At 43.4% G+C, this 23,240-nt stretch overlaps 2 protein-coding genes across 2 annotated transcripts; one reads left to right on the top strand and one right to left on the bottom strand.

Moving 5' to 3' along the window:
- Nucleotides 1-1,661: 1,661 nt before the first annotated feature.
- Nucleotides 1,662-9,604, bottom strand: LOC135549581 (trafficking protein particle complex subunit 3-like). Its single transcript, XM_064979671.1, has 5 exons — nucleotides 9,421-9,604; nucleotides 6,856-6,953; nucleotides 5,830-5,929; nucleotides 4,436-4,618; nucleotides 1,662-3,767 (listed from the first exon to the last, which is right to left on the bottom strand). Exons 1-5 carry the CDS (start codon nucleotides 9,460-9,462, stop codon nucleotides 3,648-3,650), a joined length of 543 nt encoding a protein of 180 aa, XP_064835743.1. The 5' UTR covers nucleotides 9,463-9,604; the 3' UTR covers nucleotides 1,662-3,647.
- A 14-nt stretch (nucleotides 9,605-9,618) lies between these two features.
- Nucleotides 9,619-21,429, top strand: LOC135549571 (zinc finger protein 345-like). The gene is made up of 2 exons (XM_064979650.1): nucleotides 9,619-9,892; nucleotides 15,685-21,429. Exons 1-2 carry the CDS (start codon nucleotides 9,718-9,720, stop codon nucleotides 17,877-17,879), a joined length of 2,370 nt encoding a protein of 789 aa, XP_064835722.1. The 5' UTR covers nucleotides 9,619-9,717; the 3' UTR covers nucleotides 17,880-21,429.
- Nucleotides 21,430-23,240: the final 1,811 nt, after the last annotated feature.

Raw genomic sequence — 23,240 nt, 5'->3', positions numbered from 1 at the left:
TGAGTGTCAGCCAGTTAGCAATGAGTGTCAGCCAGTTAGCAATGAGTGACCGCCCAGTTAGCAATGAGTGACCGCCCAGTTAGCAATGAGTGTCAGCCAGTTAGCAATGAGTGTCAGCCAGTTAGCAATGAGTGTCAGCCAGTTAGCAATGAGTGTCAGCCAGTTAGCAATGAGTGACCGCCAGTTAGCAATGAGTGACCGCCAGTTAGCAATGAGTGACCGCCAGTTAGCAATGAGTGTCAGCCAGTTAGCAATGAGTGTCAGCCAGTTAGCAATGAGTGTCAGCCAGTTAGCAATGAGTGACCGCCCAGTTAGCAATGAGTGACCGCCCAGTTAGCAATGAGTGTCAGCCAGTTAGCAATGAGTGTCAGCCAGTTAGCAATGAGTGACCGCCCAGTTAGCAATGAGTGACCGCCAGTTAGCAATGAGTGTCAGCCAGTTAGCAATGAGTGTCAGCCAGTTAGCAATGAGTGTCAGCCAGTTAGCAATGAGTGTCAGCCAGTTAGCAATAAGTGTCAGCCAGTTAGCAATGAGTGACCGCCCAGTTAGCAATGAGTGACCGCCCAGTTAGCAATGAGTGACCGCCCAGTTAGCAATGAGTGACCGCCCAGTTAGCAATGAGTGACCGCCCAGTCCCCGCAGGATGGAAAGCAGGCAGATATCATACACGCATTGATAGTATCAAACCTGTCTTGAACTGTCTGTCTGTCGAGGGGAGGTTGTTTTACCATTATCATACATTTCATTTGATAAAATAATGATGTGCAGTGTAACATACTTACCCACATATGTAAACCTTAATGTTTTTCAATGCCATAAATACCAACGCCACCAAAATCTGAGGATCACCACCCACCCCACTTAACCTTCACCATTAAAGGGGATAACACAAAACTGATCTTGGATCAGTGTCTAAGGTGAAACTTCATTTTACTCTCAAAAGGGGAAAGCGACCTGAAGAGAGAAATGTTTTTGTAGAGAGTGTTGGGGAATGTAAAGCCCACAGTGACCTCTGGTGGCTACGGTCAGTAGTGCAATCTACTGATTATCTCAAATCATGGAACCGTGTGTGTGTGTGTGAGAGAGAGAGAGAAATGGCCAGCTCTGTGAGCTCAACGGTGATTGACGAGGTGAGCGGTTGGTGACTACCGGATGACATCAGTTCATTCACAGGTGTTACGGCCAGAAAGGGCCTCTGGCTCAGGAACCAGAGACCTTTAACAACGTCTTGCCTTGCTAGCCCTTTCCAAACACCCTGCCCTCTCTCTCTCACACACACACACCTCTGTTCTTGGCACCCTGTTAAAAATGTCTGTTCCTAAAACATGGCTGTCAGACACACAGGCACATACTTCCACAGGTCCTGATTGCTTCTATGTAACCTGAACAAACCTCTGAGAGGCATTAGGTGTGTGTTATTGTTACTTGACTGGACAAAGCTGCTCCAGAGGAACAATAGTCCCACAGTGCACTGGGGGGTGTACCCGGCGACCAGCCACAGGGAAGGAGTCTGCGTGACACTTCATTACATTCGTGTGAGGAGACCTGCAACAGGTTAACGAGGCACACAGGCCCTACTATGTTACTCAGGGACAAAAGTGTTTTCCCACTTAGGGGCCAGCTGAAGCTGTGATTACTGCAGTGATACAGCACCCATTGGATATGTCCTGATGACTTTATTAATAATGACATCAGCCTACTTCATTTACCACTACCATACAGTGTGACAGTATCTAGCATGACAACAGATAAATATCTTATACACATAGATATTAATAGAATCTTGACGATCTTTCATTTTAAAAAAGGTGACAGACAAAAGTGAATTATTATATTTGTTTTTATCACCGTGTGCAACACAATAGAGACAATCAACTTCGACTTTATGAACTTAGACTCCTGGCCCTAGAAATGAACATATGAGATGCAGTATCCAAGGGGTGTCTCATCAAAGGAGCAGAGATGAAAGTTGAATGGTTGGGGGAGGAGGGTCAGATGAGCAGAAGGTCAGGAGTCATAGTTCTGCAGAAGGGTGCATCCGTAGAGAATGATAGAGGCCTTTAGTGGCCAAAAGGCAGTTTTAGCATGGGCAGCGTCATTGAGGGCTTCCACCATTTCAAAGTAGTCAACTGGCTGGGGATTCCTATGGGTTGTAGCCTCAATGGTGCTGTCACAGACACTATAATGGCAAAGATGTGTCCTCTACCCATCTCTATGGGTATATCTCAAAAAACACCTCTCCTTTACTTTATTTGCACTACTATCGCTGGTAGTTATGAAGCATTTAAAAGTTAATTCCACTCCAAACTATCTTTTGGTATTGTTTTCATTAGTCCACTGTTGACATAATTCCACTCCAAACTAACACTATGAGACTATGTCAACAGTGGACTAATGAAAACAATACCAAAAGATAGTCTCATAGTGTTTATTCCACTCCAAACTATCTTTTGGTATTGTTGTCATTAGTCCACTGTTGACATATAGTCTCACAGTGTTTATTCCACTCCAAACTATCTTTTGGTATTGTTGTCATTAGTCCACTGTTGACATAGTTTGGAGTGGAATAAACACTATGAGACTATGTCAACAGTGGACTAATGACAACAATACCAAAAGATAGTTTGGAGTGGAATAAACACTATCTTTTGGTATTGTTGTCATTAGTCCACTGTTGACATATAGTCTCACAGTGTTTATTCCACTCCAAACTATCTTTTGGTATTGTTGTCATTAGTCCACTGTTGACATAGTTTGGAGTGGAATAAACACTATGAGACTATGTCAACAGTGGACTAATGACAACAATACCAAAAGATAGTTTGGAGTGGAATAAACACTATCTTTTGGTATTGTTGTCATTAGTCCACTGTTGACATATAGTCTCACAGTGTTTATTCCACTCCAAACTATCTTTTGGTATTGTTGTCATTAGTCCACTGTTGACATAGTTTGGAGTGGAATAAACACTATGAGACTATGTCAACAGTGGACTAATGACAACAATACCAAAAGATAGTTTGGAGTGGAATAAACACTATCTTTTGGTATTGTTGTCATTAGTCCACTGTTGACATATAGTCTCACAGTGTTTATTCCACTCCAAACTATCTTTTGGTATTGTTGTCATTAGTCCACTGTTGACATATAGTCTCACAGTGTTTATTCCACTCCAAACTATCTTTTGGTATTGTTTTCATTAGTCCACTGTTGACATAGTCTCACAGTGTTAATTCCACTCCAAACTATCTTTTGGTATCGTTGTCATTAGTCCACTGTTGACATAGTCTCATAGTGTTTTACATGTCAGCAGTCAACTTTTCAAGATATTGGGACTTTTAAGAAGCAGTGTTACCGGCCAAGTCATCCTGATGTAAAACGCATCATATATGGCAAAACGCATATAACTTCCACCTGTCAGACCTTTGTATTTAGACCAGTGCAGAGGAAGGAAAGGAGACATGGAGAGGAAGATGGATTTCTTGATTCTCGCTCTCTCCTTTCATTCAGTCTCTCAGTCAAGGCTTTATCATTATACATATCTCTCTCTCTCTGTACCTCCTTGAGTGACATCAGATTGAGGATGGATGGAGAGCGGGAAGAGAAGAGAGGTGGAGGGTGGTGCCTTCTCCCTCTCTCCGTTTCTCTCACTCATCGCCAGCCGGAAGGTTCTCCTCCATCCTCTTGATGAACTTCATGCGTATCTCTGTGACATTGTCTCCTCTCAGGGTGTCCTGAGCAAACTTCACATCCACTGCCATCTGTACCTGGAGGAGAGAGGAAGATATTATTCACAACACGTGAACATAATAACATACACTGAGTGTACAAAATATTAAGAACACCTGCTCTTTCCAAGAATGACTGACCAGGTGAAAGCTATGATCCCTTATTGATGTCACTTGTTAAATCCACTTCAATCAGTGTAGATGAAGGGGAGGAGGCAGGTTAAGGAAGGATGTTTAAGGCTCGAAACAAATGAGACATGACTTGTGTGTGTGACATTCAGAGGCTCCCCGGTTTTTCACACTCAACAGTTTGCGTGTATCAAGAATGGTCGACCACCCACAGGACAACCAGCAAACTTGACAACTGTGGGAAGCATTTCAATCAACATGGGCCAGCATCCCTGTGGAACGCTTTGGACACCTTGTAGAGTCCATGAACCAACCAATTGAGGCTGTTCTGAGGACAAGGGGGAGGGGCAACTCAATATTAAGAAGGTATTCCTACTGTTTGGTATACTCAGTGTAATTCACTCAAATAGAATGCTCACACTACCGTGCCAACACCCTGCGCAGGCTCTTATTTTCTTTTCACATTGCCTTTTTCTAGCACGGTTCCAACAGAGATGCTGGATACGTATCCAGACCAGCACAGTACAGCTTGGTTAGGCTAGTGTGAAAAGGCCTAAAGAAGCACCATCTATCTTTACCATCTCCAGAGCTCCTCGGAGTACCCCACACAGCAGGTTGGAGTAGACCAGGGAGCTGTGGTTGTCAGGCAGCTCTACAAAGTCCACAAGGGGGTTACTCTCCAGGATGAGGGACAACTCATCCCCTGCTGGGCTCCAGTTGGTCACACTGGGGGTGATGCCCAGGTACATCTTAAACGCCACCTAGTGGACAACACATGCAATCATACAATGGTGTTAGTGTTACAATGATGTTAGTACTGCATTTACAAATGGAACAGAGACTCGCTCTCATCAGAGTCATCACTGAATGCAGACACTGACATTGTCACGTGTTGTACTGAGAGAGGGCTGAAGAGTGGACAATCTTTCTTTACCAGGGTCTCACACTTGCCGAGATAACAAGTGATCAAGTCGTTGAGATCTGCCCTTGTGAATGTCTCTTTTAAAAACTGTATGATGGTAGTTCGGCTGTTAGTCAATGTCAAAGCTTGCTAGCGAGAGCTGCCCCGTCTTGCGGTTGAGTTGCTGAAATGTGCATAAACTGGGGACATATGCAACTCTGGTCTCTAAACGCTCTCGTCGCCAGGTGTCTCCTCCTTGAACATGACTGGTCACTGGTAGCAAGGTGGCTGATTATCTCAGTCTAAACGGCAGTTGAGGCTACCAGTTCAATGTTCAGCACAACATTCCATACTACCGTCTTCCCTATAAGTGAACCTACATTGAGAGGTTAGACCTGTGAAAGGACTTAGTAGCACTGTTAGAACAGAGTGCTGAGGGAGCCTGGGTGTCAACCACCAGGTGAGACAAGTAGTGTTTGAGCTTGACATTTAGTACTGGGCCTGATGCTCAGGAGTACAGCAGACTACTGTCTGACCACATAGACACTAGCACCAGTTTGTGTTTGTATGTGCGCATGGTCATTCCTTCAGTGTGAACTAAATGTACTTAGGCGAGGGGTTGTTTCACCCTGGGTGTAGGTTGACAATGCTGCCAGGACTATTGTATAACAAAGACAACAAGCAGTGAAGCACAAGAGCCCACACACACACACACACACACACAGGGGAAAGCAGCCAGTTGGCTTTGCGGTGGCATAGCTGAGATGCTTCCCTAGCTGAGTGAGTGCAGAAAAATGAAAAGCAGTAGAGAGGAGCTATGAAAGCTCAGAAACTACACAGACTACTGCAGGTTGGAGTTCAAATTCCAGTCGCTGACTCCCTCGCTCTCTAACTCACTCATTCACTCGTTCATAATCAACCTCCTTCCCTCAGTCTTATTCCCAGCTCTCTCTCCCTGTCCTTTTCTCTTTCCCTGTCTGTTTCTTTCTTCATCTTTTCTTCCCTCTCGCCTCTCTTTTCTGGGAGGGTTCCATGGTCACGCTCTGATTGGCTCAGGGACGTTCCCGTTACCTTAGCGATGACATCGGCCGTTTCTCTGAAATCCTGACACCTCCCAATGCTGGATCGTGCCAAGAAGTCTTCGATGAGACGCACTCCGATATTATATCCCCTGGGAAAAAACAAGAGGGGAAAAAACAGTGAGTAAAGAATGGTGCCAAATACTCTACCACTTTAGAGCAGAGATTCACACCTCCCTTAAAGATGTCTTACTTTACCACTTTAGAGCAGAGATTCACACCTCCCTTAAAGATGTCGCACTTTACCACTTTAGAGCAGAGATTCACACCTCCCTTAAAGATGTCTTACTTTACCACTTTAGAGCAGAGATTCACACCTCCCTTAAAGATGTCGCACTTTACCACTTTAGAGCAGAGATTCACACCTCCCTTAAAGATGTCTTACTTTACCACTTTAGAGCAGAGATTCACACCTCCCTTAAAGATGTCGCACTTTAGAGCAGAGATTCACACCTCCCTTAAAGATGTCTTACTTTACCACTGTAGAGCAGAGATTCACACCTCCCTTAAACATTTCAGACATGAACACTGGCTTAGTCAGACCTCAATGCTGAATTGAGCAAAGCTGAAAGAGAGAGGGAGAGAGCTATAGACAAACATCTGGACCCTATTAAGGAGTAAGATGAGATCGTCACCTGATTGATCCATATTTGGGACGTGCTACAGTAGGTGTATTAGTTAGGCAGAGCAGAAAACCTTTACAGACCCTTTCAGACCAACTCACACACTACATCATTGGTCTATTGGTTTCTAGGGTTAAGTTCAAAAGGGATGGAGAATTTGTCCGTGTGCTGCAAGTTAACGGGAAACTTTAGAGGCCGAAAGCAGTAGCTCCACTTTATCCATTTGCAGAGTAAAGGATAAACTGAAAATGAAACGTTGAGGAGTGGCACATTTTACACGTTCACAACAAGCAGCACACTTCACACACGTGACTCAATTACTCTCCTTGTCTCCTTTCCTTGATCGATTATAAATGAAAGGGCTAAGCAGAGTTTGTTGAGAAGAAGAAACTCACATCTTATCCAGCTGTTTGTTGACCTCCTCGTCGTTCTCATAGTCCTTACACAGCTGGGTGACCAGGGCTCCGTACGTCAGAGTGAACAGCTCCGAGTTCTACACAGAGAAACATTTAGTTCACCTTTATTTAACTAGGCAAGCCAGTTAAGAACAAACTCTTATTTTCAATGACGGCCTAGGAACAGTGGGTTAACTGCCATGTTCAGGGGCAGAACGACAGATTTTTATCTTGTCAGCTCGGGGAATCGATCTAGCAACCTTTGGGTTAATAGTCCAATGCCCTAACCATTAGGCTACCTGCCGCCCCAATGCAATCATGTAGTAAACAAAAAAAAGTGTTAAACAATATTTGAGATTCTTCAAAGTAGCCACCCTTTGCCTTGATGACAGCTTGGCTTTATCAGAAACCAGCTTCAGAAAGTAGTCAACGGGATGTTTTTCAAACAGTCTTCAAGGAGTTCCCACATATGCTGAGCACTTGTTGGCTGCTTTTCCTTCACTGCGGTCCAACTTATCCCAAACAATCTCAATTGGGTTGAGGTCAGGTGATTGTGGAGGCCAGGTCATCTGATGCATCACTCTCCTTCTTGGTCAAATAGCCCTTACCCAGCCTGGGTGTGTGTTGGATCATTGTCCTGTTGAAAAACAAATGATAGTCCCCACTATGCGCAAACAAGATGGGATGGCTTATCGGTGCAGAATGCTGTGGTAGCCATGCTGGTTAAGTGTGCCTTGGACTCTAAATAAATCACTGACAGTGTCACCAGAAAAGCACCATCACACCACCACCTCTATCGTTCATGCTGGGAACCACACATGCGGGAGATCATCCGTTCACCTACTCCACGTCTCACAAAGACACGGCGGTTGGAACCAAAAATCTCACATCTGGACTCATCATAGCAAAGGCCAAATTTCCACCAGTCTAATGTCCATTGCTCGTGTTTCTTGGCCCAAGCAAGTCTCTTCTTATTGGTTCCTTTAGTAGTGATTTCTTTGACACCATTCGACCATGAAGGTCTGATTCACGGAGTCTCTTCTGAACAGTTGATGTTGAGATGTGTCTGTTACTTGAACTCTGTGAAGTATTTATTTGTGCTGAAACTTCAAAGGCTGGTAACTCTAATGAACTTATCCTCTGCAGCAGAGGTAACTCTGGGTCTTCCTTTCCTGTGGTGGTCCTCATTAAGAGCCAGTTTCATCATAGCACTTGATGGTTTTTGCGACTGCACTTGAAGAAAAAGTTATTGAAATGTTCCGTATTGACTGACCTTCATGTCTTAAAGTAATGATGGACTGTTGTTTCGCTTTGCTTATTTGAGCTGTTTTGCCATAACATCGACTTGGTCTTCACCATTTAGGGCTATCTTCTATATACCACCCCTACCATGTCACAACACAACTGATTGGCTCAAACGCATTAAGAAGGAAAGAAATTCCACAAATTAACAAGACACACTTGTTAATATAAATGCATTCCAGGTGACTACCTCATGAAGCTGGTTGAGAGAATGCCAAGAGTGTGCAAAGTTGTCATCAAGGCAAAGGGTGGCTACTTATAAACACATATATATATATATATATATATATATATATATATTTAGATTTGTTTAACACTTTTTTGGTTACTTCGTTATTCCATATGTGTTATTCCATAGCTGATGTTTTCACTATTATTCTACAATGTAGAAAACTGTAAAAACAAAAGAAAAAAAACATGGAATGAGTAGGTGTGTCCTAACTTGACTGGTACAGTAGTTACAACACTGTATATAGACATTTTAAATGTTATTTTGGAACTGAGTGTAATGTTTACTGTTCATGTTTTATTGTTAATTTCACTTTTGTTTATTATCTATTTCACTTGCTTTGGCAATGTAAGCATGTTTCCCATCCCAATAAAGCCCCTTATAATGAAATTGAATAGAGTAGGAGAAAACTTAGTTGCCAGCACCCCCTGGTGTAAAAAACGTCAAAACTACAAACATTTTTAATTCATTCAAAGACAGTGAATGATTTATTGTATTACAGATAAGTCATTTTCACAAAGACTTGGGTCGGGTACATAGGTCAGCTACCTACAATGAAGAACCAATATCATCGGGGCAAATTTTGATATGCCAATTGCCATCCATGCCAGGCTAACAGCTCATGTTTAACAAATGCGAAAGGTAACTATGCCCGAATAAAACAATTATAAAACACTTACTGGCATTTTAGTAACTAGCTAGCTGCAAACAAGTTGCAGTGACTTAGTGAGTGTGCCATGGTGCTAGCTAGCGAATTAAATGCTAGTTACAATAATTAGTTAGCCAGACTAGCTTCCAGTATTTGTCATTCATTAAATGATCACTGAATATCAAATTTGCACTACAGTTAAGCTGATGTGTCGGTAATACTTCATCAAAACATGCATTGTTATATCAACACATTAAGCTGTTTTTGGCGGTTAATAAAAGGCAGTTTGTCGTCTAAATTAGCTACCGTTAGTTTGACTTAATATTGTAGCTAGCTAGCATTAATTGAGTATGCTAAGTAGCATTAGCAGAACGTGACTCCTTACCATCTTCTTGCCGTCTGTGGTTCGGTTGGATTGCCTTGACATAGTGTATTGGGTTACAGGCTTGTACAGATGATTGAGTAGTTATCCTTTATTTATTCGTTTCTTTGAGAGCGGTCCCTGTGATCTATTTTCTGTCTCAACTGTCAAACACCCAACTTCCTGAAAAACAGGAACCGGAATCAGCGGAGGATTGTGGGAAATAGCAGCACCATCATCTGGAATACATTTTCTTCCTCTGGCGTAAAAAAATATAGCTGACAAAAACACAAAGAAACCTCGACTTTCATACCTCTCAAAATGTCAAAACTGGCGTTGTTCAATGTGTATATTACTGAACGGCTAACAGCGGCGGCTGTAGAAATAGCTGGAGTAGTAGAGAGAACAGTAACTGAGTACCAGGAGGAAATCTCTCGTTCAAAGGAGGAGAACGAACGTCTTCGACGTCTGCTGGATTTCAAACCGCACAGAACAGGTTTGTGTTGATTTAACGGTACATCGATCGAATCAAGTACAGATAGTTCATGATGTAAATACCCACTACCTACTCTGTTCAACTTGAATCAGCAGTATTTGGGGATTTATTTATCAAACCGTAACTAACTAACTAGGTAAACATCATGTAAACAAAACATGAGCTAATGTTATTACATGAGTTTCATAGGACTGGCGTTCTATAGCACAGCGGGTCCCGAACTAGGGGTCGCGACCCCATGTTTAATTCCATAATATATATATATATAACTCAGAAAAAAAAACAATGTCCCTTTTTCAGGACCCTGTCTTTCAAAGATAATTCGTAAAAATCAAAATAACTTCACAGATCTTCATTGTAAAGGGTTGAAACACTGTTTCCCATGCTTGTTCAATGAACCATAACAATTCCCGTGGAACGGTCGTTAAGACACTAACAGCTTACAGACGGTACGCAATTACAGTTATAAAAACTTCAGACACTAAAGAGGCCTTTCTACTGACTGAAAAACAAATTCGCGTTTATTGTTGAAGGAATGAGCGTTACACCGAGGCCTGTACTCTGGAGTGGTTTGGAGGTGGAGGGTCCGTCATAGTCTGGGGCGGTGGTCACAGCATCATTGGACTGAGCTTGTTGTCATTGCAAGCAATCTTAACGCTGTGCGTTACAGGGAAGACATCCTCCTCCCTCATGTGGTACCCTTCCTGCAGGCTCATCCTGACATGACCCTCCAGCATGGCAATACCACCAGCCATACTGCTTGTTCTGTGCATGATTTCCTGCAAGACAGGAATGTCATTGTTCTGCCACGGCCTGCAACGAGCCCAGATCACGCCTGGGACCTATTGGATCGGAGGGTGAGGGGTAGGGCCATTCCCCCCCAGAAATTTCCGGGAACTGGCAGGTGCCTTGGTGGAAGAGTGTGGTAACATCTCATAGCAAGAACTGGCAAATCTGGTGCAGTCCATGAGGAGGAGATGCACTACAGTACTTATTGCAGCTGGTGGCCACACCAGATACTGACAAATCCACTTTTGATCTTGAGAGGACGTTTCTCTCTCTCTCTCTCTCTCTATATATATGTATATATGTGTGTATGTGTATGTATATGTATGTATATATTGTAAGATCATCTTTGTCACTTTGTCAATCATTGTAATGTGGCTAACCTTAAATCTAAATGAGAATTATTAAAATCTATTCAAATTCAACCAGAGAGAACACCTTAAATCGTGGGAAAAGGCTATACTTGACCGTTGCACTTGAATCATTTCCATGGTGAAGCCTGCTATGCTATGAAACCACACACTATTGCAGAGACTTTGATGTTACTGGCCACAATTGATATGGTGAAAACAATGTGTGGGGAGGCAGAGGCACAAAAACTCACAATACCTTTGTCAGATAACACTATGAAACTAAGAATTGCTGCTATTGCTAACAGGCAAGAGGAAACTCTGACTGAATGACTCAAATGCTCTCCAAATTGATGTAAGCTGTGAGGGCCGAGATGCATTGTCTTTGGTTCGCTTCATGCCAGGGATGCTATTTACGAGGACATATTCTTCTGCATTACGATTCCCGAGCATGAAACGGCACAGGGGATGTTAAGTGTGCTGCATGTGGCTTTCTTTTTCCCATGCAGTTAAGCCGAAACCACGCCCCGTTATTCAGAGGGGCATTCTACTACGCTCCCATTGGCTAGTTAGCGTTGTCTCACACACAGGCAGTCAGCGCAGAGACCGTGACCTTCCAAAGTATTGATGGAAAGTGTAATTGAACAATTAGCTGCCTACCATAATGCAGGCCTATGATTATCATGTTTGGTAACATTTGCCTGTGTATTTATTTTCAAAGTTTGAATGAGTTGTACAAATGTCTCAGAGAAGCTGAATTCCCTCAATTGAAGGTCAGCTAAGTTAACCTAGGGTACTTCTAACGTTACGAGCTTGCTATTTGGGGCGGCAGGGTAGCCTAGTGGTTAGAGCGTTGGACTAGTAACCGAAAGGTTGCAAGTTCGAATCCCCGAGCTGACATGGTACAAATCTGTCGTTCTGCCCCTGAACAGGCAGTTCTGCCCCTGAACTGTTCCTAGGCCGTCATTGAAAATAAGAATTTGTTCTTAACTGACTTGCCTAGTAAAATAAAAATTAAAATATTTTAAGTTATATTATCATTAGTAGTTTATTATTAGGTAAAACCACATGCTTATTATTAATAATCTCTCAAATATTTTAGCTAATCATTCATCCGAATACACTATGCTACAGCCATTGAATCTGTCTTTGAGCGTTAAGGGACGTTAATGGCTAGGTCGGTGTTATTATATTTTTTTCAATCTTGAAATATAAGGGATAATGTTAGTCATCAGTGACTAAAATTTCGCTCTACGTGATATTCACTTCCGGACTTGGAGAGCGCTCAAAGCATTGTAGAACACCCCTCTGAATGGTTGGCTCTTTAAACAGGTCAACATTCACAAAGCTGCTCTGGGCCAGACAGATTACCAGGACGTGTACTCAAAGCATTGTAGACCACCCCTCTGAATGGTTGGCTCTTTAAACAGTTCAACATTCACAAAGCTGCTCTGGGCCAGACAGATTACCAGGACGTGTACTCAAAGCATTGTAGACCACCCCTCTGAGTGGTTGGCTCTTTAAACAGGTCAACATTCACAAAGCTGCTCTGGGCCAGACAGATTACCAGGACGTGTACTCAAAGCATTGTAGACCACCCCTCTGAATGGTTGGCTCTTTAAACAGGTCAACATTCACAAAGCTGCTCTGGGCCAGACAGATTACCAGGACGTGTACTCAAAGCATTGTAGAACACCCCTCTGAATGGTTGGCTCTTTAAACAGGTCAACATTCACAAAGCTGCAGGGCCAGACGGATTACCAGGATGTGTACTCAAAGCATGAGTGGACCAACTGGCAAGTGTTTTCACTGACATTTTCAACCTCTCCCTGACTGAGCCTGTAATGTTTCAAGCAGACCACAATAGTCCCTGTGCCCAAGGAAGTGAAGATAACTTACCCAAATGATTACCGACCCGTGGCACTCACGTCTGTAGCCATGAAGGGCTTTAAAAGGCTGGTCATGGCTCACATCAACACCATTATCCCAGAAACCCTAGACCCACTCCAATTTGCATACCGTCCCAACAGATCCACAGATGACGCAATCTCAATCACACTCCACACTTCCCTTTCTCACCTGGACAAAATGAATACCTATGTGAGAATGCTGTTCATTGACTACAGCTCAGCGTTCAACACCATAGTACCCATGAAGCTCATCACTAAGCTTAGGACCCTGAACACCTCCCTCTGCAACTGGATCCTGGACTTCCTGACGGGCCGCCCCCAGGTGGTAAGAGAAGGCAACAACACGTCTGCCACGCTGATCATTAACACTGGGGCCTCTCAAGGGTGTGTACTTAGTCCCCTCCTGTACTCCCTGTTCACCCACGACTGCGTGGCCAAACACGACTCCCAACCCCATCATGAAGTTTGCTGACAACACAACAGTGGTAGGCCTGATCACCGACAACGATGAGGAGATCAGAGACCTGGCAGTGTGGTGCCATGACAACATCTCCCTCAATGTGAGCAAGACAAAGGAGCTGATCGTGGACTGCAGGAAAAGGGGGACTGAACAGGCCCCCATTAACATCGGCGGGGCTGTAGTAGAGCAGGTTGAGAGCAGGTTGTGTCCACATCACCAACAAACTATCATGGTCCAAACATACCAAGACAGTCGTAAAAAGGGTACGACAAGACCTTTTCCCCCTCAGGAGACTGAAAAGATTTGACATGGGTCCCCAGATCCTCAAAGTTCTACAGCTGCACCATTGAGAGCATCCTGACAGGTTGCATCCCCGCCTGGTCTGGCATCGGACCGTAAGGCGCTACAGAGGGTAGTGTGAATGGCCCAGTACATCACTGGGGTCAAACTTCCTGCCATCCAGGACCTATACAATAAGTAATGTCAAATGAAAGCCCATACAATTGTCAGAGACTCCAGTCACCCAAGTTAGGAAAGGACATTTCTAAGTGACCCCAAACGTTTTAACTGTAGTGTGTGTGTGTGTGTGTGTGTGTGTGTGTGTGTGTGTGTGTGTGTGTGTGTGTTAGTTGCCTCTTCACTGTTGACGTTGGCACGTATGTATGTATGTATGTATGTATGTATGCTGGAGGTCATTTTGCAGGGCTCTGGCAGTGCTCCTCCTGCTCCTCCTTGCACAAAGGCGGAGGTAGTGGTCCTGCTGCTGGGTTGTTGCACTCCTACGGCCTCCTCCACGTCTCCTGATGTACTGGCCTGTCTCCTGGTAGCGCCTCCATGCTCTGGACACTACGCTGACAGACACAGCAAACCTTCTTGCCACAGCTCGCATTGATGTTCCATCCTGGATGAGCTGCACTACCTGAGCCACTTGTGTGGGTTGTAGATTCCGTCTCATGCTACCACTAGAGTGAAAGCACCGCCAGCATTCAAAAGTGACCAAAACATCAGCCAGGAAGCATAGAATCTGAGAAGTGGTCTGTGGTCACCACCTGCAGAACCACTCCTTTATTGGGGGTGTCTTGCTAATTGCCTATAATTTCCACCTGTTGTCTATTCCATTTGCACAACAGCATGTGACATTTATTGTCAATCAGTGTTGCTTCCTAAGTGGACAGTTTGATTTCACAGGAGTGTGATTGACTTGGAGTTACATTGTGTTGTTTAAGTGTTCCCTTTATTTTTTTGAGCAGTGCGTGTGTGTGTGTGTGTGTGTGTGTGTGTGTGTGTGTGTGTGTGTGTGTGTGTGTGTGTGTGTGTGTGTGTGTGTGTGTGTGTGTGTGTGTGTGTGTGTGTATATATACATACACACACACACACACATACACACATTATATATAGATATTACTCCAAACGTCAACAGTGAAGAGACGACTCCGGTATGCTGGCCTTCTGAACTATACTGTACTGAACTCTACCTTACTCTGCTCTACTCTGCTGTGCTGCACTGGGGTGTCCAAACTTATGAAACATGAGAATGACATTCATATCCATAATTATGCATTCATGTGTAGTACAGATCAGGGACCCATGATGTAATTCTGTTACCGTAATGAACTTTTAAATCAATAGTTTTTGTTTGACATACATTTTTAAGGTGAAAAAACTGATGCCATGAAATTCCCCATATATTGGTTGAATGCACTGACTGTAAATCACTCTGCATAAGAGCGTCCGCTGAATGACACCTATTTGAATGTAAAAAAACAAACACTTGCAACGCATGCTGGGTATTATTCTAATGAGCGCTGCCTCCAAACAAGTACAAATTTGGTCAGACCAGAGCGAATCATAGACATCTAGGCTATGTTTCACAAATTTGAACAGCACAGTACGGTACGACAAAGTTCAGTACAGTACAGCAGAGTAATTCAGTAGAGTACACTACATTGTACTGTACTTTACTGTGCTGTACTATACTTTACCTTATTTTACTGTGCTGTCCAAACTTGTGAAACATAGATGTCTGATTTGGTTCGGACGTCCGTGGATGTTGGAATCGAGGCCAATCTGGACCGCACCAAAGAAAGACTATCATGTTGAATAATGCAAGGGAGAGAGACATTCTGATATCAAAGTTACCTGTCAAGGTCAAGTCTTGAGTCCGAGGAAAGTCAGAGTCCTGGACTCATGTCTATCCAGTGTGGTAATACCCATGTTATTTACATTTAAAAAAAAGTTCAATTATGTATTGATCTCTTAATGATCCCTTTCCTCCCCTTTTTCTAGACCCCCAGCAGCTTACTCTCCCAGTCTCTGAAGAAGAGGTTCCCCCTGAACGGCAGCACTGTGAGCAGAAGTGGAGCCCCAGTCTGGAGAAGGACCCAGAGCCCACACAGATTAAAGATGAACAAGAAGAAATCAGGACCAATCAGGAGGAAGAGCAGCTTGAAGGGCTGGAGTCTGATACCAAAGACTCCATATTCACCGTCTGTGAGGAAAGTGACTGTGATCCGATGGATTTCTCGAGCCAAACTTCCGAGAGCAGAGAGGGGGATGTGTTATGCGTCCGCATTCCTCAAGAGATCAAAACCGAGCCTGATGGAGAGCTCTACACGGTATCAGAGGCAACCAGTGCCTCACACTCCCTCTCAGAAGGATATCCAGGCTGTTCGGCAGCTCACAGTGAAAACAGTGGAAGTGGCAATGAGGTGGAGAGCGAGGGACTACCGTCAGGATCAAAGGCACTGAAATCACCCAGAAAACAAGCAAAGAAAAGACTAAGCTCCCATACCTCTGCTGGAAGCGGGGTGACCACAAATGCTTCTCCTCCTTATTGTTGCAAGTTGTGTGGAAGTACATTTGTGTACATTGGGCCTTTAGTTAATCATGTGAAAAATGTGCACACAAAGCTTACTGCAGAATACCGTTGTGGTGTGTGTGAAGAAGTCTTTGAGTCCATAGCAAGTCTAACAGAGCACCTGCAAACCCACATTAAAGCAACACGCACTTGTAATGTTTGTGGCAAATGCTTCCCTAGTGATTCTAGTATGAGAACACACATGGTAACGCACACAGGAGAGAAACAGTATCAATGCAAAGAATGTGGAAAATGTTTCAAAAATAAGGGCTATATGCACTTGCATATGAGGCGTCACACAGGGGAGACCCCATTTTGGTGCAAAGATTGTGGCGAAAGTTTCACTTGTAAGGGATACTTGAAAACGCATATGAAGTTCCACACAAGTGAGGAACCACAGCCCACACTGATTAAAGATAAACAACAGGAACTTGGGACCAGACGGGAGGAAGAGCAGCTTGAAGAACTGGAGACTGATACCAAAGACTCCATATTCACCGTCTGTGAGGAAAGTGACTGTGATCCGATGGATTTCTCGAGCCAAACTTCCGAGAGCAGAGAGGGGGATGTGTTATGCGTCCGCATTCCTCAAGAGATCAAAACCGAGCCTGATGGAGAGCTCTACACGGTATCAGAGGCAACCAGTGCCTCACACGCCCACTCAGAAGGATATCCAAGCTGTTCGGCAGCTCACAGTGAAAACAGTGGAAGTGGCAATGAGGTGGAGAGCGAGGGACTACCGTCAGGATCAAAGGCACTGAAATCACCCAGAAAATGGGCAAGCACCCATAACCGTGCTAGAGGCAAGGTGACCACAAATGCTTCTCCTTATTGTTGCAAGCTGTGTGGAAGTACATTTGTGTACATTGGTCCTTTAGTTAACCATGTGAAAAATGTGCACACAAAGCATACGAAAATGTGTGGTGTGTGTGAGGAGGCATTCGAGTCCATAGCAAGTCTGACAGAGCACCTCCAATCCCACATTAAAGCAACACGCACTTGTAATGTTTGTGGCAAATGCTTCCCAAGTGATGCTAATCTGAGGACACATATGGTGTCTCACACAGGAGAGAAACAATATCAATGTAAGGAATGTGGGAAAAGTTTCAAAACGAAGGCATATATGAAATTGCATATGAGACTTCACACGGGGGAGAAACCATTTCAGTGCAAAGAATGTGGAGAAAGTTTCACTTGTAATGGATATTTGAGAGCACATATGAAGTTCCACACAGGGGAGAAATCATATCGGTGTAAGGACTGTGGGCAAGACTTCGACCAGAAGGAACAACTGGAAACGCACATGTGGACTCACCAAGGTCAGAAACCACATGGTTGCAAACAGTGTCCGAAAAGCTTCAAGCGCAAGGAAGAACTGACCAGACACACAGCGGTTCACACAGGAGAGAGACCTTTCAAGTGCACTGTGTGTGGACATTGCTTTGCCACCCCAGGAAACCTGACACAACACCTAACCACTCACTCTGGAGAGAAACCGTATCACTGCAAACTGTGCAGCAGATGCTTTAGAAACAATCCACTACTTAAAAGTCACCTGAGGAATCGTCACAAATGTTATGACAGTGCCATATTGTCAGAAGATGACTTAAGTTCCTCCGTATGATGTGGGAGTGCCCTGTAGTTAAATGCTTCTAGGACAAAGTTTCAAAATTGATGTTGGCTCTTACATGAATGTCACCTCACGGTCGCCCATTTAACCAGTAGATACAGATACTATTAGGAGTTAACATCAGAATTATCGACAGTGAGAATGAATGGTGCTGGTCAAGGAACAACTGAGACCTGGACAAATATACTTGACTCTGTAAAGAATAATCTCAGCTAAAGCCCAACACATACGTACATACAAACTATAAGCCCCAATACATACGTACATACAAACTATAAGCCCCAATACATACGTACATACAAACTATAAGCCCCAATACATGCATACATACAAACTATAAGCCCCAATACATATGTACATACAAACTATAAGCCCCAATACATGCATACATACAAACTATAAGCCCCAATACATACGTACATACAAACTATAAGCCCAATACATACAAACAAACTATAATCCCCAAGACATACATACAGTGGGGGAACAAGTATTTGATACACTGCCGATTTTGCAGGTTTTCCTACTTACAAAGCATGTAGAGGTCTGTAAATTTTATCATAGGTACACTTCAACGGTGAGAGACGGAATCTAAAACAAAAATCCAGAAAAATCACACTGATTTTTAAGTAATGTATTTGCATTTTATTGCATGACATAAGTATTTGATACATCAGAAAAGCAGAACTTAATATTTGGTACAGAAACCTTTGTTTGCAATTACAGATATCATACGTTTCCTGTAGTTCTTGACCAAGTTTGCACACACTGCAGCAGGGGTTTTGGCCCACTCTTCCATGCAGACCTTCTCTAGATCCTTCAGGTTTCGGGCTGTTGTTGGGCAATATGGACTTTTAGCTCCCTCCAAAGATTTTCTATTGGGTTCAGGTCTGGAGACTTGCTAGGCCACTCCAGGACCTTGAGATGCTTCTTACAGAGCCACTCCTTAGTTGCCCTGGCTGTGTGTTTCGGGTCGTTGTCATGCTGGAAGACCCAGCCACGACCCATCTTCAATGCTCTTACTGAGGGAAGGAGGTTGTTGGCCAAGTTCTCGCAATAGATGGCCCCATCCATCCCCCCCTCAATATGGTGCTGTCGTCCTGTCCCCTTTGCAGAAAAGCTCTATGCTTCACGGTTGGGATGGTGTTCTTGGTGTTGTACTCATCCTTCTTCTTCCTCCAAACACGGCGAGTGGAGTTTAGACCAAAAAGTTATATTTTTGTCTCATCAGACCACATGACCCTCTCCCATTCCTCCTCTGGATCATCCAGATGGTCATTGGCAAACTTCAGACGGGCCTGGACATGCGCTGGCTTGAGCAGGGTGACCTTGCGTGCGCTGAAGGATTTTAATCCATGATGGCGTAGTGTGTTACTAATGGTTTTCTTTGAGACTGTGGTCCCAGCTCTCTTCAGGTCATTGACCAGGTCCTGCCATGTAGTTCTGGGCTGATCCCTCACCTTCCTCATGATCATTGATGCCCCACGAGGTGAGATCTTGCATGGAGCCCCAGACCGAGAGTGATTGACCGTCATCTTGAACTTCTTCCATTTTCTAATAATTGCGCCAACAGTTGTTGCATTCTCACCAAACTGCTTGCCTATTGTCCTGTAGCCCATCCCAGCCTTGTGCAGGTCTACAATTTATCCCTGATGTCCTTACACAGCTCTCTGGTCTTGGCTATTGTGGAGAGGTTGGAGTCTGTTTGATTGAGTGTGTGGACAGGTGTCTTTTATACAGGTAACGAGTCCAAACAGGTGCAGTTAATACAGGTAATGAGTGGAGAACAGGAGGGCTTCTTAAATAAAAACTAACAGGTCTGTGAGAGCTGGAATTCTTACTGGTTGGTAGGTGATCAAATACTTATGTCATGCAATAAAATGCAAATTAATTACTTAAATCCAGAAAATCACATTGTATGATTTTTTTTGTTTTAGATTCCGTCTCTCATCGTTGAAGTGTACCTATGATAAAAAATTACAGACCTCTACATGCTTTGTAAGCAGGAAAACCTGCAAAATCGGCAGTGTATCAAATACTTGTTCCCCCACTGTACAGACATACATACTATAAGCCCCAATACATACAAACTATAAGGCCCAACACCATACATACTATAAGCCCCAATACATACAAACTATAAGCCCAATACATACAAACTATAAGGCCCAACACCATACAAACTATAAGGCCCAACACCATACAAACTATAAGGCCCAACACCATACATACTATAAGGCCCAACACCATACATACTATAAGCCCCAATACATACAAACTATAAGGCCCAACACCATACAAACTATAAGCCCAATACATACAAACTATAATCCCCAATACATGCATACAAACTATAAGGCCCAACACCATACAAACTATAAGGCCCAACACCATACAAACTATAAGGCCCAACACCATACAAACTATAAGGCCCAACACCATACAAACTATAAGGCCCAATACATACAAACTATAAGGCCCAACACCATACAAACTATAAGCCCAATACATACAAACTATAATCCCCAAGACATGCATACAAACTATAAGCCCCAATACATACATACAAGTTATAAGCCCCAATACATACATACAAGTTATAAGCCCCAATACATACATACAAGTTATAAGCCCCAATACATACATACATACAAACTATAAGCCCCAATACATGCATACATACATACAAACTATAAGCCCCAATACATGCATACAAACTATAAGCCCCCATACATACATACAAACTATAATCCCCAAGACATGCATACAAACTATAATCCCCAAGACATACATACAAGTTATAAGGCCCAATACATACAAACAAACTATAATCCCCAAGACATACATACAAGTTATAAGCCCCGATAGATAACATGAGGTGCGTTCAGTTCGCTTGAACGTTTGCTACATTGTGAAACGGTTTGTACTGAAGAGACTGAGGTACATTTGATCCCGTTTTGTGGGTGTGGCTTGAAGCAATGATTGACATATTTAAAGGGCAGCGGCCATGCTGACAGCGTTCCCCAACACACAACCCAACCCCTCCCAGTTTTTCAGTACAGCACCGTTTCCTTCCAATTTAATGTAAAAACGTACTGAACGCAGACCTGGTTTCAGGGTGGGTCGGGGGGCACGCTAGTTTTTTAGGTTTCTTTTCCTGTACATACTGAATTGATATATTGATATATTGAAATGTACTTTGTTGTTATGTACCTTTTTTTGTAGTTTTTTATTTTAACAATTTGTGGCAGGTAAAACCAAGAATATGTGTGAAATAATGAATAGATAATGATTTAAATATTGTACCGGAAATTCTCCCCCCCCCCAAATGAAAAAATGGCAACAAAAACAGACATGATGTCTCTTGGTTTGTGGTGCTTTAGAACGTGCAGTAGAATCGATAAAACAATATGGTATCTGCTCTCTTTCTCTCCTCTGTCACGCTATGTATTCTTCCAGAGTTATTACATTTACAGTTGAGCAGATGTAAATGTTATGTTATGATCTGCTTTTTACTATTAAATAAAGGCCTTCATTATCCCCATGTGAACATTCTATTTTCACTCTGAGAAGGATGATAACACATTGTAAATCACAAAACGGTTCCTGTACATTGTCTCTAAAAAAAAAAATGTTTTAAAAAAGGGGTTCAGGGGGGTATAAACTATTTTGTTAAGGATATTATGTGGCTGCTACAGAGTAGAATGAACCTTCCTTTTATTGAGATAAAATGTATGATTATTTTTTTACATTCCATTAGGAGTACACACAAAAACCTTTAACGGTAGATTCAGCTAAATGGCGATTCCCACAAGCCTCACCACAGATATTGCAATGAGCGAGATGCACGACTTCGCTAGCACACGTGCAGGGTTGGGGAGTAACGGATTGAAAAAAATGGTAACTGTGATCCGTTGTGTTACCAGCAAAAATATTGTAATCGGATTACAGATACTATTGAAAAACTAGATGATTACTTTGAGGATTACTTTTAAATTCAGAAGGGATGTTAGTGGGAAAAATTGTCACCTATTACCTTTGCTTGAGGACTTCATTGCACAACAAATCAGCTGTCTATGACCAGTCAAACCTTCATCGTTATCACCATATCAGCCTACATCGTTATCACCATATTAGCTAGCTAACGTCATAGTCAACATAGCTACTAGAATGAATGTGTTAGTAAACCTGCTACAATCATGCAATACAGTGTAGTCAGCAAGCACTTAGCGAAACCAAAAGCTTACCTTGACTTGTAAGAGTTCCCGTGTTGGATAGCCATAGCCAGCTAGCTAACATAGCATCCCTCTCTGTTTGAGAAGGCTAAACTAAACTCAGCAAAAAAAGAAACCTCCTTTTTTCAGGACCCTGTCTTTCAAGGATAATTCATAAAATCCAAATAACTTCACAGATCTTCATTGTAAATGGTTAAAACACTGTTTCCCATGCTTGTTCAATGAACCATAAACAATTATGAACATGCACCTGTGGACTCTAACAGCTTACAGACGGTAGGCAATTAAGGTCACAGTTATGAAAACCTAAGACACCAAAGAGGCCTTTGTACTGACTGAAAAACACCAAAAGAAAGATGCCCAGGGTCCCTGCTCATCTATGTGAATGTGCCTTAGGCATGCTGCAAGGAGGCATGAGGACTGCAGATGTGGCCAGGGCAATAAATTTCAATGTGAGACGCCTAAGACAGTGCTACAGGAAGACAGGACGGACAGCTGATTGTCCTCGCAGTGGCAGACCACGTGTAACAACCCCTGCACAGGATCGGTACATCCGAACATCACACCTGCAGGACAGGTACAGGATGGCAACAACAACTGCCCGAGTTACAACAGGAATGCACAATCGCTCTATCAGTGCTCAGACTATCCGCAATAGGCTGAGGCTGGACTGAGGGCTTGTAGGACTGTTGTAAGGTCCTCACCAGACATCACCGGCAACAGCGTCGCCTATGGGCACAAACCCACCGTTGCTGGACCAGACAGGACAGGCAAAAAATGCTCTTCACTGACGAGTCGCGGTTTTGTCTCACAAGGGGTGTTGGTCAGATTCGCGTTTATTGTTGGAATGAGCGTTACACCGAGGCCTGTACTCTGGAGCGTGATCGATTTGGATGTGGAGGGTCTGTCATGGTCTGGGGCGGTGTGTCACAGCATCATCGGACTAAGCTTGTTGTCATTGCAGGCAATCTCAACGCTGTGCGTTACAGGGAAGACATCCTCCTCCCTCATGTGGTACCCTTCCTGCAGGCTCATCCTGACATGACAATGCCACCAGCCATACTGCTCGTTCTGTGTGTGATTTCCTGCAAGACTGGAATGTCAGTGATTGCCATGGCTA

This window comes from Oncorhynchus masou, chromosome 12 (genome assembly GCF_036934945.1).
Source record: "Oncorhynchus masou masou isolate Uvic2021 chromosome 12, UVic_Omas_1.1, whole genome shotgun sequence".
Lineage (NCBI taxonomy): Eukaryota > Metazoa > Chordata > Actinopteri > Salmoniformes > Salmonidae > Oncorhynchus > Oncorhynchus masou.
The sequence above is the reverse complement of the archived record's forward strand: the minus strand, read 5'-3'. Positions and strand labels throughout refer to the sequence as shown.

Bases quoted from the DNA above. Each gene is read 5' to 3' on its own strand.
- LOC135549571 (XM_064979650.1), top strand. From the start codon at position 9,718: ATGTCAAAACTGGCGTTGTTCAATGTGTATATTACTGAACGGCTAACA. The intron at 9,893-15,684 runs GTTTGTGTTGAT...CCCTTTTTCTAG, and splicing joins TTTCAAACCGCACAGAACAG to ACCCCCAGCAGCTTACTCTC.
- LOC135549581 (XM_064979671.1), bottom strand. From the start codon at position 9,462: ATGTCAAGGCAATCCAACCGAACCACAGACGGCAAGAAGATG. The intron at 4,619-5,829 runs GTAACGGGAACG...GTTGTCCACTAG, and splicing joins CGGCCGATGTCATCGCTAAG to GTGGCGTTTAAGATGTACCT. The intron at 3,768-4,435 runs GTAAAGATAGAT...TCTCTCCTCCAG, and splicing joins TCCGAGGAGCTCTGGAGATG to GTACAGATGGCAGTGGATGT.